Source organism: Microchirus variegatus (genome assembly GCF_963457635.1).
Source record: "Microchirus variegatus genome assembly, chromosome: 1".
In the NCBI taxonomy this organism is placed as follows: Eukaryota; Metazoa; Chordata; class Actinopteri; order Pleuronectiformes; family Soleidae; genus Microchirus; species Microchirus variegatus.
The window spans coordinates 44,789,492-44,807,334 of record NC_139802.1 but is presented as its reverse complement, the minus strand read 5'-3'; the positions used below and the strand labels follow the sequence as shown (position 1 = coordinate 44,807,334).

Genomic DNA, 17,843 nt, shown 5'->3' with positions numbered 1-17,843 from the left:
CGTTCATCTTTGAATCCAAGTGAACATTTGCTCCAAATTTGAAATTCTACATAAATTTGCACAAAAATTACACTCACAAGGAAAACAGATGTTTTTAAATTGTTTTTTAAACATTTTACTCCAAATTTTAAGTCGTTCCCTTGAAGTAATTTGAAGAACTTTACAAACTTGTAAAGTTGAACTATAACGTAACAATGAATTATTTAAGTCCAAGTGAACGTTTGTACATAAATTTAAGAATTTATTCCTAAATCCCTTTAAATGTTCCTGAATTATCACAGAATACAACATTTTTAATTTTTGACAACAAAATTCTAATCCGTTCATCTTTGAATCCAAGTGAACATTTGCTCCAAATTTGAAATTCTACATAAATTTGCACAAAAATTGCACTCACGAGGAAAACAATTGTTTTCAAATTGTTTTTTAAACATTTTACTTCAAATTTCAAGTCGTTCCCTTGAAGTAATTTGAAGAACTTTACAAACTTGTAAAGTTGAACTATAACGTAACAATGAATTATTTAAGTCCAAGTGAACGTTTGTACCACATTTTAAGACATTTATTCCTAAATCCATTTAAATGTTCCTGAATTACCAGGAAAACAAAATTCTAATCCGTTCATCGTTGAATCCAAGTGAACGTTTGCTCCAAATTTTAAATTCCTCGGAAATTTGCACAAAAATTACATTCGCAAGGAAAACGGATGTTTCAAAATAGTTTTTCAAACATTTTACTCCAAATTTTAAGACATTTATTCCTAAATCCCTTTAAATATTCCTGAATTATCACAGAATACGACATTTTTCATTTCTAACCGGTTCATCCTTGAATCCAAGTGAACGTTTTTGCTCCGACTTTCCCCGCGATTTCGCTCTGAAAACGACAGAGAAAAAGAACGCGATCGCCTGCGACTGTAAAAAGCCGAGTGTTTCACTCAGTTTTATTGAAGAAAATATCTTACAGTATCTTGGATATGATACATATATACAAACATACTGTTGCACGACGCTCCAAAATATTCATATCAATAACAATCGTTGACTTCATCAAACACGTGATACAAATGTGAATATAGAAAGCACGGAAAATAAGACCTTTTTTTTTTTTTTTTTTTCATACAAAAACACTGTTTGTTTGTTTGTTTGTTTGTTTTTTATCTGCAGTTACAATATGCAGGTCATAAATATACCTGGAATTCCCTCTGTGTGTTGTTGTTGTTGTTGTTGTTGTTGTTGTTAAAGACTTATTCTAGAACAAATAAAGATGTGGAGTCGCTGCTCGTCGCTCAGATGACGTAGACGTCCGTCTTCTCCCCGAGCAGCCAGTACGTCCTCATTTTACCTTTGCCCTGAAACAGGAAGAAGAAGAAGAAGAAGAAGAAGAAAACAATCAATGACATCATCAGTGGACAGGAGGGGGAGGGGGAGGGGCAGCGAGTGAGTGTAATGGATAATGTCCATTATAGGACAAAAACATCATCAACCCACTGCACTGATGAGGCTCAAACATTTGTCAAATAAAAAATAAAAATCATGAAAAACTTCTTCAAAATCTATTTTTTAAAGTTGAAAATTGGCACCAGAAAATAAATAAATAAATATATATATATATATATATATATAGTGACAAATTAGTCAGTTATATAAAAATTCACATGTAAAATGAACTAAAAACATAAAATCAAAAATATTCTGAATATCTTAGAATAAAAACCTATCTTTTTTAGTTATATATGATTAATGAATTTATATAATAAATAAATAAACATTTTTTTTATTAATAATAATAATAATAATAACTATATGACCACTCCTAATAAGAATAAAATTATAATCATATAAAAGAGTCATAACACAATTTTTCATTTAATGGCTGAGATGCAAATTAAAATATGTAAACAAATACTACTACTGTTATAATAATATTAATAAAAGTATAATTGTATATATATAAAGGTTAAGAATGAGCCATAACACAAATAAAAAGTTAATTTAAATAAAAATTATGTGGAAATAAAAAAAAAATGTGAGATAATTCTAATCTTATACAAAATAATAGCTAAGAATTAGCCAAATAAAATTAAAACTCATAGATATAATGATACAAATATTTTTGTAAACATTTATTCTATAGTTGGACGTCAGAGTGCCCCCTACAGGCAGCTACTGGAACTAGTTTAAAAATAAATGTAGCTACATAAAAAAATGTCATGTTTTATCGTTATAACAACGTAGAATTAGTAATAAATAAAAACAGTAAAAAGTTTGTTATTTTGTTACCTTCATTTCTACGTCTCCTCGTAACTGAAGATCAAAGTAACCGAACTCGTCGAGGACTTCTTTGGTGGCCGAGGAAACGTGGATTTTCAAGGCTGAAAAACACGACACAGCAATTTTTTACACACAATAATAATGATGACTCAGCAGAACGTTTGAGTTTCCTTCTCCACACACACACACACACACACACACACACACACACACACACACACACACAATCAAAGTGCTATCAATTATTTAACAACGCAGGAAGTCACTCAGCAGTTCATCATGTGATCATCATCCACACGTTCATCAGAGCAGTCAACAACAACAACAACAACACAACAACAACAACAACAATGGGACAGGTGAGGACAGGTGAGGACAGGTGAGGACAGGTGTGGACAGGTGAGGACAGGTGAGGACAGGTGAGGGACAGGTGAGGACAGGTGTGAACAGGTGAGAACAGGTGTGGACAGGTGAGGGACAGGTGTGGACAGGTGAGGACAGGAGTGGACAGGTGAGGACAGGTGTGAACAGGTGAGAACAGGTGTGGACAGGTGAGGGACAGGGTGGACAGGTGAGGACAGGTGAGGGACAGGTGTGGAAAGGTGAGGACAGGTGAAGACAGGTGAGGACAGAAGGGAAAGGTGAGGACAGGTGTGGGCAGGTTGAGGACAGGTGAGGACAGGTGTGGACAGGTGAGGACAGGGTGGACAGGGTGGACAGGTGAGGACAGGTGAAGACAGGTGAGGACAGAAGGGAAAGGTGAGGACAGGTGTGGGCAGGTTGAGGACAGGTGAGGACAGGTGAGGACAGGTGACGGACAGGTGTGGACAGGTGAGGACAGGTGAGGACAGGTGAAGACAGGTGAGGACAGGTGTGGACAGGTGAGGACAGTTGAGGACAAGTGAGGACAGGTGAGGACAGGTGTGGACAGGTGAGGACAGGTGAGGGACAGGTGAGGACAGTTGAGGACAAGTGAGGACAGGTGTGGACAGGTGAGGGACAGGTGTGGACAGGTGAGGACAGGTGAGGACAGGTGAGGGACAGGTGAGGACAGGTGAGGACAGGTGAGGACAAGTGAGGACAGGTGAAGACAGGTGAGGACAGGTGTGGACAGGTGAGGACAGTTGAGGACAAGTGAGGACAGGTGAGGACAGGTGTGGACAGGTGAGGACAGGTGAGGACAGGTGAGGACAGGTGTGGACAGTTGAGGACAGGTGTGGACAGGTGTGGACAGGTGAGGACAGGTGTGGACAGGTGAGGACAGGTGAGGGACAGGTGTGGACACATGAGGACACTCACCTTCTCCGTTGGACTCCATCCTTGACGCCGTGTTGACAGTGTCTCCAAACAAACAATATCTGGGCATTTTTAAGCCGACCACGCCGGCACAGACTGGACCTTTAAAAATAAACAACAACAACAACGAGACGAGATTTAGACACATTTTTACGTCAGAAAAGAACAAATATAATTCTGTAACATAAGAAAGTGACGTCGTACGATCTAAGGGATTTAAGTGAACGCAAATGTCTCTGAAGACGGAGGAAAAACAGTGTTTACGACTTTAAAATTGCGATATATCGCAACTCACCTGTGTGTATATAGTATTTACGACTTTAAAACTGCGACATATCGTGACTCACCCGTGTGAATATCGTGTTTACGACTTTAAAACTGCGACATATCGTGACTCACCCGTGTGAATATAGTGTTTACGACTTTAAAACTGCGACATATCGTGACTCACCCGTGTGAATATAGTGTTTACGACTTTAAAACTGCGACATATCGTGACTCACCCGTGTGAATATAGTGTTTACGACTTTAAAACTGCGACATATCGTGACTCACCCGTGTGAATATAGTGTTTACGACTTTAAAACTGCGACATATCGTGACTCACCCGTGTGAATATAGTGTTTACGACTTTAAAACTGCGACATATCGTGACTCACCCGTGTGAATATAGTGTTTACGACTTTAAAACTGCGACATATCGTGACTCACCCGTGTGAATATAGTGTTTACGACTTTAAAACTGCGACATATCGTGACTCACCCGTGTGAATATAGTGTTTACGACTTTAAAACTTCGACATATCGTGACTCACCCGTGTGAATATAGTGTTTACGACTTTAAAACTGCGACATATCGTGACTCACCCGTGTGAATATAGTGTTTACGACTTTAAAACTGCGACATATCGTGACTCACCCGTGTGAATATAGTGTTTACGACTTTAAAACTGCGACATATCGTGACTCACCCGTGTGAATATAGTCTTTACGACTTTAAAACTGCGACATATCGTGACTCACCCGTGTGAATATAGTCTTTACGACTTTAAAACTGCGACATATCGTGACTCACCCGTGTGAATCCCTATCCTGAGCCTCAGCTGGTCGTTGGGTCTGTGGCGGATCTTGAACGTTTTCACCTGCTCTAACAAAGCTAACGACATCCCCGCGATCTCTCTGGCGTGAAGTTTGCCGTTCCGCACCGGCAGCCCGGACACCACCATGTAGGCGTCGCCGATGGTCTCCACCTGAGGGGGAGGGGCAAGAGCGTCAGTGAGGGAAAAGTGTGCGAATTATTATTTCGTGTACGATGATTTGAACGAGACAAAGACTCACCTTATAAACGTCGAAATTATCGATGATGGCGTCGAAACAGGTGTAAAGATCGTTCAGCAAAGTGACGACCTGAAGAGAGATGTTTTATTATTATTACAGTTAAATAAAAGAAATAATACATAAAGAAAAGGTGTCGTGGTCGCCCCCTGTTGGACTCTTTTCACACATATTTCTGATGTATTTTAGTTGACTCTTCAGTTATTTATGAGTTAGTTCCTTATTTTAGCAGAACATTAACCAGAAGAGGACCAGCATTTACTACTTTATAAACCAACACAATTACAAATATCTACTTCATGAATGACATCTATAAAGAACTACTGGGTGCAGTACCCTAAAATGTCTGCAGGTGGAGCCCCCCAGAGCAAAAAGTGTGTGAAAAACCAGCATTGGAAAACAGTTTTTTTTTTGTACCAAATTGTTAAAAACAGAGTATAGGATTAGTTTACAACCTAAGGAAGTGATTTCAATGAAAAAAAAGTGAGGACCGGCCAAAATGTCCTCACTTCGTAAAAAGGACCTCACTTTGTTGGTTTAAAAACCCCTCACTGGTCCTCAGTATGCCGCAAGTACAAGAACACACACACACATTCTTGTACTTGCTGCATACTGACAACCACCATTTCCACTTTATAAATCAACACAATTACAAATATTTCTACTTCACGAATGACATCTACAAAGAACTACTGGGTGCAGTACCATAAAATGTCTGCAGGTGGAGCCCCAGAGCAAAAAGGTGTGTGAAACACCAGGGTTTTTATACCAAATTGAAGGACCTCTGTTAAAAAAAAAACAGAGTATAGCATGTTTACAACCTAGGGAAGTGATTTCAATGAAAACAAAGTGAGGACCGACCAAAATGTCCTCACTTTGTAAAAAGGACCTCACTTTGTTGGTTAAAAACACTCACTGGTGCTCAGTTTGCCGCAAGTATTTTTGATTTGATTAAATCCATATTTTGTTTACAATTTGTGTGTTTTTTGGGTTTCGGGGTTCGCGTTCCGATTCGTGGACACATCATTTTGACATTTTGTGCGTCAAATAAGAACTTAATCTGGATTATAACGGACAGATTAGCCGCACGCCGCTCAGGACGGGTGTTTAATATCCCAGTTTCCGTGGCGTACCTGTAGCGGCGTGCTCTCCGCAGACATGGACGTGAAGCCCACGATGTCGCTGAAGTAGATGGTGACGCTGTCGAAGGCCTCGGCCTGAACCGTCTCCCCTCGCTTTAGCTGCTCTGCTACTGAGCTGGTAGTGAAACACAGACACAGACACAGACACAGACAGACAGACAGACAGACAGACAGACGGTGAGACACAGGGCGTCTGTCCACTCACTTTCATATAAAGTCGACATCTGCTCAAAAAAAAAAATCCTCCATCACGTGGTGTTTGGATGTTAATTAAAACAGGGATTTCGCACACGTGACTGTTTTCTGGACGCGAGTTCAAAGAACCTCAGTCATCCAGGTCATCGTATCCTCAGGAGACACACACACACACACACACGCGCACACACACGCACACACACATTCTTGTACTTGCTGCATACTGAGGACTGGGTTGCTGACAAAGTGAGGACCAGCATTTCCACTTTATAAATCAACACAATTACAAATATCTACTTCATGAATGACATCTACAAAGAACTACTGGTTGCAGTACCATAAAATGTCTGCAGGTGGCGCCACATAGCAAAAAGGGCTGGAAAACTTTTTCGATGTTTTTTTTTGTTTTGTTATTTTTGGTCCAAAATTTGACAAAAACGTCACACTATACTATGTCCTCCAATTTTTTTTTTTTTTTAATTTTGACCCAAAATTTTTGGTCCAAAATTTGACAAAAACGTCTTCTATACTATGTCGTCCAAAATTTGAAAAAAAAAATTCACCCAAAATTTTTGGTCCAAAATTTGACAAAAACGTCGTACTATACTATGCCGTCCAAAATTTAAAAAAAAAATTCACCCAAAATTTTTGGTCCAAAATTGGACAAAAACGTCATACTATACTATGTCATCCAAAATTTGAAAAAAAAAATTTGGTCCAAAATTTGGCAAAAAAGTCATAATATACTATGTCGTCCAAAATTAGATTTTTTGTTGTTGACAAATTGAGTATAGCATGTTATAGCAGCCTAAGGAAGTGATTTCAATGAAAACAAAGTGAGGACCGGCCAAAATGTCCTCACTCCGTAAAAATGACCTCACTTTGTTGGTTAAAAACCCTCACTGGTCCTCAGTATGTTGCAAGTACAAGAACACACTCACACACACACACACACACACACACACACACACACACACACACACACACAGCTGGATCTGCTTGAGTTTAATTGAAGACGTTCCACTTGTCATTCAAGAGGCAAAAAGTTCAGAGATTGGCAAAGAAGTGTGACACTGGAGGCTAACATCTATTAAAATCCACGTCCTCGTGAGTCTGCAGTGACTATTTTCGCACACTTTATTTCATCGTTAGACAGACTTTTCCAACAGGAAACTGGAGTTTGTAAAAATCCGCTCACTCTCCCTGCACCAAACCCCATAGAGAAAATCAGTGATTTTAGCTCACGGAGACACAGGAGCTGCCGTGTCACCATTGGTACTAGCTGCTAATGTTAGCATCCATGCACAATAACTTGTACTATCATTCAGCATTACATTTTTTAATGTCATATTAGCATGTTAGCAGGAAACTGAAGTTTGTAAACCACTCACTCTCCCTGCACCAAACCCCATAGAGAAAATCAGTGATTTTAACATCACAGCGACACAGGAGTTCACAGGAGTTGTTGATCCACTGCCGCCTCCATCACTAAGTTCAAATGTCTTATTTAGTGAATTCTGTGTTTTAGATTTTCTGTTTAGATTGACCTCAGTGACACAAAGTGACCACACGAGGCAGTAGTAGACCAGCAGCTCCTGTGTACCCCGTGAGCTAAAATCGCTGATTTTCTCTATGGGGTTTGGTGAAACGTTTAAAAACTTCAGTTTCTAACTGTCTAACACTGAGATAATGTGCTAAACACGTTCTTAACTTATCGTAGAGAGATTGTTTTTCCTCACAAATTCCTCATTATTGTGGAAAAGCTTAAACCTGATGCTGAAGTGGCTCAGAATCATCAGTTTTTTTGTCCCTCGTGACCCTGTTGGACACGTGAACTATCCCTTTTACGCCTCTTGGACATTAAGAGTCTTAATGCAAATCCAAGTTGCTGACATCCACACTGTGTCTCTTACTGTGGTAGGATTTGATAGAGGAGGTTTTCGGCCTTTCTTTTCTCCTCCAGGTACGCCTGAGTCCTCTCCTCCACCAGGTTCTCCAGGTTGTTGGCGTACTGCTCCATCCTGGACAGCAGGTTGTTCAGAATGCTGGTGCTGCCCTCTCTGTGGGAAACACAACATATAAAAAGACAGGTTTAAACGAAGATAGGTGGAAGATTTTGTTGTTTTGCACGTGAATAAATGTGGATTTCTGTCGGTTTTTTGCAACTAGTACATTCGCCCCCTACTGGCTATACCATATATTCTTATTTCCTGATTGGCTCCAAAAGGAAAACAGAATATATATATAGATGTATATATATATATATTTTAAGCTTATTTTCCCATAGACTGTCATTGACAACAAAGTCATTTTGGCAACCAGTGGTGTCGCCCCCTAGTGGATATTCAATGCACTTCAATACCCAGGTTGGATTCAGTAGGGAAACGGCAGACATACATTTTTCACGTAGCTAATTTCCCATAGACTTCCATTAAGATGGACAACGTCCATTTTTGTGTATTTTCCATATAAACAAAGTCCTTTTAGCATCTTGTGGTGTCGCCCCCTAGTGGATAGAGCACATTTTTCCATGTGCTATATCTCCATTATTAGAATAAAGCTCTTTTTGTAACCATTGTAGTCGTCCCCTAGTGGTTACATCATATGTTCTTATTCCTGGTTGACAGATGTCAATTTTATATGCATATATATGTATGAATATATGTATGTATATATATTAATATATATATATATATATATGTTTATGTATATATGTATGTATACGTATGTACAGCTAATAATTCCTTAGACTTTCATTCAATTAAAGCTCTTTGTGTAACCATTGGTGTCACCCCCTAGTGGTTATATCATTTATTCATTATTCCTGGTTGGCTTCAGTCGACAACAACAGCCTTTTCCCTGAAAAAGACTCAGTTTGACAAACACACAAACACACAAACTGACACACAAACACGTGTCGACCTGTCAGAGTGGACGTCCAGAGGCAGGTGTTGTGGACACAGAGACAGGATCTATAAACAGATCTGCGCTGTGTGTGTGTGTGTGTGTGTGTGTGTGTGTGTGTGTGTGTGTGTTGACCTCTCTCCTCTGTTTGCTCTGTAAAGTCAACGATGGACCGGAGGACGAGCGATGATGTATCGCCATCGTCCATTTGCAGCAGCAGCAGCAGCAGCAGCAGCAGCAGCAGCAGCAGCAGCAGCAGCAGCAGCAGCAGCGCTCGCTCAGGAGTGAGTGAAGGAGCGTTTGATTTATGTTCCTGAGCAGAGAGCGAGCGAACTGAAGGAAGCTGCTCCGAGCCCTGAGCTAACAGCTCACGCTAACTCCTGTGTGCACCGTTAATGCACTGTCCGCTGCTTATTTTCATTAGCTAAATGTATGGATGTTGACGCGATGATGTGATGGATTGGCCTGTTATTCCTGCTCTCTGTGTGTGTGTGTGTGTGTGCGCGCGCGTGTGCGTGTGTGTGTGTGTGCGTGTGTGTGCGTGAGCTCGGGGGGCTTTGAAGGGCGGCGGAAACAAGCCCGGGTGTTCAGAGGTAAACACTCAGACCTGCCATGAATAGACCACCTGTCGTCACGTGACCCCCGCCTCCCCCATCATTACTTACTTTACTGTGACACATATATACATTCCACTATGTGTGTGTGTGTGTGTGTGTGTGTGTGTGTGTGTGTGTGTGTGTGTGTGTGTGTGTGTGTGTGTGTGCGTGAGCTGAAACACTCTTTTTATTCTGACCTGAACCGAAACTCAAGAGCCGTTTTCTTGCTATATGCGGACGATGCGGCTGCGTAGGGCCCCACAGCCACCAGGGGGGGCCCCCAAACTGCAAGTTCAGACTCATATTTTATTATATATATTTTTTTTTTAGAATTAAAAGTCTTTATTTGCATGTATTGGATGCGTTCATTGTGCATATTATAAGTGTTTGTGGGGTAATCAGAAAAAGTTAGGAATCTCTAACTTTAGGGGCCCCCAAATAGAATCTCGCGTAGGGCCCCCAAACAGCTACAAACGGCCCTGCTGAAACTTTTTTTTGGAGGGGTTTTTATAAACGTGAACACACTCAGGACTGCTCTATTTATATTCCTCGATATCCTTGTCTACTTACAAAAAAAACGTTTTCCTACTGAAGCCAACCAGGAAATATATGTAATAGCCACTAGGGGGCAACACCACTGGTTGTAAAAAAAAAGAGCTCTATATGAATGGAAGGCTATAATAAAAAATAGAGGCAACAACTTTGTCTCTGGACTTTTTTGTTGTTGAAGAAAACAACAAAATAAAATCAATAAAATGGCTTTTTTCAGTGTTTTCTCTCGCTTTTTTGACTGATTCGTGTCCAGTGTCACGTCTTTGTCCTACTGAGATAAAACATCGACTGACTCAAGTATGTCGTCATTCCATTTTGGTCAGAATCTACACAGTCGTGACGTCACAAAAGTCAAAATTCATTGGGTTTGTGTGCAAAATCCGACTCTACCATCACACACCAAACCCCATAGAGAAAATCACAGCACACAGGAGTTGTTGATCTACTGTTGCCTCCATGACTGAGTTCAAAAGTCTTATTTCGTCACTTCAGTGTTTGAAATCCTTCATTCAGACTGACCTCAGTGACACAAAGTGACCACACGAGGCAGCAGCGCACCAGCAGCTCCTGAGTCCCAGTGAGCTAAAAATGATTTTCTCTATGGTGCAGGAGAGCGACGGACTCTAAAGGTGTGTGTGTGTGTGTGTGTGTGTGTGTGTGTGTGTGTCTTCAGGGTTAAGATTTAGGTTTAGGGTTAGAATTAGGATTAAGTTAAGAGTAGTTTAAAGGTTAAGTTCAGGTATTTAGTTGTGGTTAAAGAGACAGGGAAATGCATTACGTCTATGAGTGTCCTCACAAAGAATGTTGTACAAGAAAGTGTGTGTGTGTGTGTGTGTGTGTGTGTGTGTGTGTGTGTGTGAAGCCAGTGTCGGTTTCAACTCATCAAATTATCTTCACAAAGAAACAAACACACAGAAAAAATAGATGGAAGTGAAGAAAATGTTAAATTAATCAAGGATGCATCCAGATCCTGGTGTGGTGCTTTAATTTAATTTAAATTTAATTTAATCCAGTCAATTAAACGCGAGGATTCACACACACACACACACACACACACACGCACACACACACACACACACAGCCCACGTTGCCACTGACTCATCACACTCACTCAATGCCAACTCAGAACCCGTATTGATCCGACAATCATCGGATTAGATTCCAAAAATTCCGTCACACTCGCTAAAAAACCTAAATATCACGTCGATACGAAGCATCATGAGATTTGAGTTTGTCGTACGATTTTTACCGCAGTGTAAAACAGTGCGTGTGTGTGTGTTGTGTGCGTCTCACTTGTTGAGTTTGGCCATGTAGATCTTGATGTGTCCGAAGTCGGGCCTCTCGGCCGGGTCCTCGGCCCAGCAGCCGTCCATCAGGATCGTCAGCTCCTCCGAGTGACACCGGTTGTCCGTCGTCGGCCGGAAGTACGGCTTCTGACCGTTCCTCACCTTCTGTACGATCTCTGCGGGAGAGAGCGTGACGCGGTCAATAACCGTTTCACCGTCGTCCGGTCACACCAGTCACTGTTTCAGTTTGGAACTGCTTCAAGATGGCCGCTCCTAGCATAAAACCATTAACTTTTCACTCTTTCCTTGTGTTTTCTGTCATTAAAATAAAGTCGTACACATAAACACTACTGCGATATCAGTGTTGTGACAGTATTTATAAGCAGAAAATACAGTTTAAATGTTTTATCAAATGGACTAGGTTAGCCTGCTAGTTAGCAAACCTAGCTATAGCATCTAGTTATCACTGTGGTGTAATAATAATAATAATTTGTCTTAGTAATCTTTTGTGGCTGATATAACGGGCTTTTTGTGAGTTTTAGCTTCCGTCAAAGCCTTATTTATTCTATTTTATTACTTATGTACATGCTAACCATAGCTAACACAGAAGGGGGAAAATAAGACCTATTTTGTGTTAAAGTTTATGTTGTACACACACACATTACTGATCTGTTGTGGATTGTGTTGCTAACTGTGCATACATGTAATGTTTTCATCAAATTACTAGATTAGCTTTGCTAGTCAGGGAACCTAACGTTAATGCTAACAATAGCCGCCATTTTGTGAAGTACATTCAAACTCAAAGGTTTGCTTTAAACTTAACGACTTCATCCACTATTAACAATCAGAGCTAGCAGTGGCTACCAGCTACATGCTAACTATAACAAGAGCAGAAGTGGAGATATAAGAGAGTCCTACACACATAGTGTTGCTAGCTGTGTAATTCAAACGAACTAGATTAGCTTGCTAGTTAAGGAACCTGACTTTAACGCTAGCGTTAGCCACCATTTTGTGACGTTTTGTACAAAACAGAAAGCAGTTAACTCAAAGGGGATTTAACTTACGACTTCTAAAGTTCATACATTGACTGTTAGCCGTGTTAGCAGTGGTTAGCGGCTACTTGCCGTACGATGTAAAGTGCCCTGAGATAATGTATGTTATTTATACAAATGAGACATTCAGTAATATTCTTTTTCTAGTTCTATATGTCTGTGAAATATTCATCAGAGACAATTTTTTTACACTTTGCTGCTAATCGCGCTAATTTCTCCGCCTTGATCCGTTAATCACATCAATTTAAAAGTTTGTGAGCGACATCCTCCCTCTGCTGTTGTTATAATTAAAGACACACACACACACACACACACACACAGGTGACACATTTAAACGACTCTCTTTCCGCCTGTTAATGGAAAAATATCAAGCACTTGTTCAATCAGCGTCGAACATGACTGTGAATAAAGCGCTAATGGAAGTCATCGTGTGGAGGAAGCTCCCCTGGAGTGTGTGTGTGTGTGTTGTTTTTCTTTTCTGTACAAATGCACTTAATCCGTTCGGAAGTTCAAGCCAAGATCTTGAAAAGCTTATAAAAGTAGAATATTTTCTCCCAACAGAAGCAGCGATGGAGGTAAAAGTGTTGCAGCTGCTGCAGAGAAACCGCAGCTGGCACCGAGGAGCGTTTGAGCTAACGAAAGGAAAACAGCTTTGTGTTTTGTTCTGGGTTTTTTTTTTTTTTTTGGGATTAAAAGTGTGTTCCAAATAACACGAAAAGCTTTCGGGGGCCGACAGAAAACTTGTACTTAAAACATGGTTTTTGTTGGACGAGCTCCACTCGATTTGTCTGCCTCAAATTAGTCAAAAATAGACATAAAAAGGGATTTTTTCAGTTTCAGTAAAAATGTGGTCGTGCGGGAAAAAAACTGATTTGACTAAATCTGCTTCAAATACAAAACTACTCTATCTCCCTGTTCGGTTCTATAACCTTTCTCTGAAGTTTGTAAAGCGCTAACTCTCCCGCGCCAAAAGTCCATAGAGAAAATCAGTGTTTTTAGCTAGCAGCGACACAGCTTTAGCTTACTGGTCTACCGCTGCCCCGTGTGGTCAGTCTGTGTCACTGAGGTTAATCAGAACTTTAATTTAAACTGAACCCTCTTGGTTTGTTGAGTGAAAGGTTCCAGATCGTACCACGTTTGTTGTCGCGTACGTCATCCGTATCATCGAGTCATCGAGTATTCGACCAATTGTTTTTCGATTAATTCTAGGACGCAAAACACAAAATTATTATTATTATTTATTAAAAAATCAGACTCGGAATGATCGGTAGAATACTCGATTACAAAAACATTTGATAGCTGCAGCCTGAGTAAGCTACATTAAACGCACGCTAATGCATGACCAGAAAAAGATGCGCGTGGCACGACACCGGAGTCCAGGCCCCGTTTACCAGTCAGCTCCGTTAGCTATCATTAGCTCCTTTTAGCGCCATTAGCTCGCCTACAGTCGAACTGGAGCGGTCTGTTTATTGAACGAAAAGAGCAGCGCTAACAAATAACCAGCGTACCGGTGTACCGCGTATGTGTGCCTCTGTTTTTAAAGTTTAGCGTTACTTTACAGACTCATTTTAACAATCGGGAGTCACGTAAACATGACGTCACGCGCGTCTAGTTCCGGTCAGTCGTCATGGAAACGCGCCGCGCAATAACGTTGACGCCGTTAAACGCCGTTGACACTAATTAAATCAGCTACGTTTTCATACGTGTTTACGTTAGCGTGTGCCGGAAGCGTTAGCAACCGGATGCTATCGGCTCAGATGCTGAATCATTGTAGACCCGTTGTTGTGGTTACGACAGTTGTCGTTTGCTTCTCGTTTAAGCGTGAAATGGTCCCACACTTTGGACATTTGCTGCCTTTTACGGGCCGTCTCACTCTCCGTCTCCGCCATCGCGCATGCTAGCTGAAATCCGGATGTCGCGGCGTGTGCGTCTGCTAAAACGGTCCGTGTGGAACAACGGTCCCTGCACTGAACAGGCCTGACCCTAACTCGGGTCGAGTAATCGTTGCAGACGTCGGTTGAAGGCCTGCCATCTCAAAATTATTATTATTATTTATTAAAATAGTAGAATACTCGATTACAAAAATATTTGATAGCTGCAGCCTGAGTAAGCTACATTAAACGCACGCTAACGCATGACACGATTTCATGGCGACTGACCAGAAAAAGTTAGCTCCGTTAGCCGCATTAGCTCCATTTAGCGCCGTTAGAAATGGTCCCACACTTTGGACGTCTGCTGCCTTTTACGGACTTTTTCACTCTCCGTCTCAGCCATCGCGCTAGCTAGCTGAAATCCGGATGTTGCGGGCGGTGTGCGAGTCTGGAACAACGATCCCTGCGCTGAACAGGCCTAACGCTAACCCGGGTCGATTAACCGTTGCAGACGTCGGTTGAAGGCACGCCCATCTCAAAGTTATTATTATTATTTATTAGAATAGTAGAATACTCGATTACAAAAATATTTGATAGCTGCAGCCTGAGTAAGCCACATTAAACGCACGCTAACGCATGACACGTTTCCATGGCGACTGACCGGAAAAAGTTAGCTCCGTTAGCCGCATTAGCTCCATTTAGCGCCGTTAGAAATGGTCCCACACTTTGGACGTTTGCTGCCTTTTACGGACTTCTTCACTCTCCGTCTCCGCCATCGCGCTAGCTAGCTGAAATCCGGATGTGCGGCGTGCGCGTCTGCTATAACGGTCCGTGTGGAACAACAGTCCCTGCGCTGAACAGGCCTGACCCTAACCCGGGTCGAGTAATCGTTGCAGACGTCGGTTGAAGGCAAGCCCATCTCAAAATTATTATTATTGTTTATTAGAATAGTAGAATACTCGATTACAAAAATATTTGATAGCTGCAGCCTGAGTAAGCCGCATTAAACGCACGCTAACGCATGACACGTTTCCATGGCGACTGACCAGAAAAAGTTAGCTCCGTTAGCCGCATTAGCTCCATTTAGCGCCGTTAGTAATGGTCCCACACTTTGGACGTCTGCTGCCTTTTACGGACTTTTTCACTCTCCGTCTCCGCCATCGCGCTGGCTAGCTGAAATCCGGATGTTGCGGTCGGTGTGCGAGTCTGGAACAACGATCCCTGCGCTGAACAGGCCTAACGCTAACCCGGGTCGTTTAACCGTTGCAGACGTCGGTTGAAGGCACGCCCATCTCAAAATTAGTATTATTATTTATTAGAATAGTAGAATACTCGATTACAAAAATATTTGATAGCTGCAGCCTGAGTAAGCTAACGCATGACACGTTTCCATGGCGACTGACCGGAAAAAGTTAGCTCCGTTAGCCGCATTAGCTCCATTTAGCGCCGTTAGAAATGGTCCCACACTTTGGACGTCTGCTGCCTTTTACGGGCCGCCTCACTCTCCGTCTCCGCCATCGCGCTAGCTAGCTGAAATCCGGATGTCGCGGTGTGCGCGTCTGCTAAAACCGTCCGTGTGGAACAACGGTCCCTGCGCTGAACAGGCCTGACGCTAACCCGGGTCGAGTAATCGTTGCAGACGTCGGTTGAAGGCACGCCCATCTCAAAGTTATTATTATTATTTATTAGAATAGTAGAATACTCGATTACAAAAATATTTGATAGCTGCAGCCTGAGTAAGCCACATTAAACGCACGCTAACGCATGACACGTTTCCATGGCGACTGACCAGAAAAAGTTAGCTCCGTTAGCTCCATTTAGCGGCGTTTGAAAAATGGTCTCACACTTTGGACGTTTGCTGCCTTTTACGGACTTTTTCACTCTCCGCCTCCGCCATCGCGCTAGCTAGCTGAAATCCAGCTGTCGCGGTGTGTGCGTCTGCTAAAACGGTCCGTGTGGAACAACGATCCATGACCCTAACCCAGGTCGAGGTACTCGGTCTCAAAGTTGTGCGTTGTACCTTTGGGGCTGAGGTCCATGCCCTCCACGTAGAAAGGCCCGTTCCTCAGCGCTATCTCCTGCAGAATGATGCCAAAACTGTACACGTCGCCCTTCCCGGTGCCCTGCGGCGGGTGACGGTCGTATATGAGGAGCTCGGGGGCCGTCCACAGCTTCTCTGAGAGACACGACAAACAAAAAAAAACCCGGCTCAGGAATCATCACTCTGGTGGATAGGGCAACAGATCCAAAACAAACAAACCCCCCCCCCCAACTTACTTGCGTAGAGCGCGTGCGTGTCGTCGTTCTCGCAGGACGAGCGGAAGCTGGCCAGGCCGTAATCCGTGATCTTCAAAACGAACCGACTGTCCACCACGCAATTAGATGACTTCAGATTTCCATGGCAGCCGATGTAGCTGTTGTGGAGATAGTTCATTCCCTGGTGGAGAGGAAGTCAAAGCATTGATGGGTGTTCTCGCCCTCCCCTCCTCCCATCCCTCTACAGATCATACATGAAAACACTCCAGACACATGGAAATAATACGCTCTGACAAGTGGACGTACGCTGTCTCGAGGAATTTCCGCCAAAAAATTAGCGTTAATTCCTCAGGGGGGAAAAAAAAAAAGGGGGGGGGGTCGTGAATGTACTTATGTTAAAGATTTAGTGGAAAGGTTGAGTCAAATATCCTCTGAAGCTTCAGTATCTGTGCGAAGCGAACGCAGCTGCAGATGCTTCGTCATGGATGTAAGAGCAGAGACAGAGAGAGAGAGAGAGAGGGAAGAAAAAAGCTTTTTCTTTATCGGGCGCGACGACAAAAAAATCAGCCCGAGAAGTTGGTCGGTGATGAGTTTTGATTAAACCGGAAGGGAATTTTCAACGACATTTGCGGTTGCGCTTCAGTGTCACGCGGAATATTTTACGCTGCATTGAGCCAAAAACACATTTCTGTGCATGTCTCTCTCTCTCTCTCTCTCTCTCTCTCTCTCTCTCTCTGCCTCACTCACAGTTTCCTCTGTCCACGTGAAACCATGGCAACCAAGACTGGAGGTTTTTTGTTTTTTTTCACTCTCCGCTCTCGCTTTCTCTAAAGCACACAAAGCAACTTATTTTCACCACTTCTGCAACATTCATGTGGAAACATCAGACGAATCATCGATAATAATCATAATAATTATAATAATGATGCTGTTCCCGATCGCCGCGTACCTTCACGATGTCGTTGATCAGAGAATATCGGAACATCCAGTCCAGGTTAATGCTCTCGTTCTCCAGAATGTCCTGGAAAAACAAACAAAAACAAACGTGTAAAATGAAACATGTAAAAAAGACTCAGGAACAACAG

General features: G+C 42.2%; 1 protein-coding gene across 1 annotated transcript in view; it reads right to left on the bottom strand.

Moving 5' to 3' along the window:
* Positions 1 to 1,090: 1,090 nt before the first annotated feature.
* npr2 (natriuretic peptide receptor 2) overlaps positions 1,091 to 17,843 on the bottom strand; it is a gene marked incomplete at its 5' end in the record, with an annotated part of 73,388 nt that continues 56,635 nt past the window's right edge. The window contains 11 exons of the mRNA XM_083895453.1: positions 1,091 to 1,351; positions 2,283 to 2,374; positions 3,573 to 3,671; positions 4,645 to 4,819; positions 4,908 to 4,976; positions 6,038 to 6,161; positions 8,155 to 8,301; positions 11,587 to 11,755; positions 16,523 to 16,678; positions 16,780 to 16,939; positions 17,708 to 17,779. Of these exons, the coding sequence (XP_083751579.1) occupies positions 1,289 to 1,351; positions 2,283 to 2,374; positions 3,573 to 3,671; positions 4,645 to 4,819; positions 4,908 to 4,976; positions 6,038 to 6,161; positions 8,155 to 8,301; positions 11,587 to 11,755; positions 16,523 to 16,678; positions 16,780 to 16,939; positions 17,708 to 17,779 (1,326 nt within the window). The 3' untranslated portion in view covers positions 1,091 to 1,288. The remainder of the gene's footprint in view (positions 1,352 to 2,282; positions 2,375 to 3,572; positions 3,672 to 4,644; positions 4,820 to 4,907; positions 4,977 to 6,037; positions 6,162 to 8,154; positions 8,302 to 11,586; positions 11,756 to 16,522; positions 16,679 to 16,779; positions 16,940 to 17,707; positions 17,780 to 17,843) is intronic.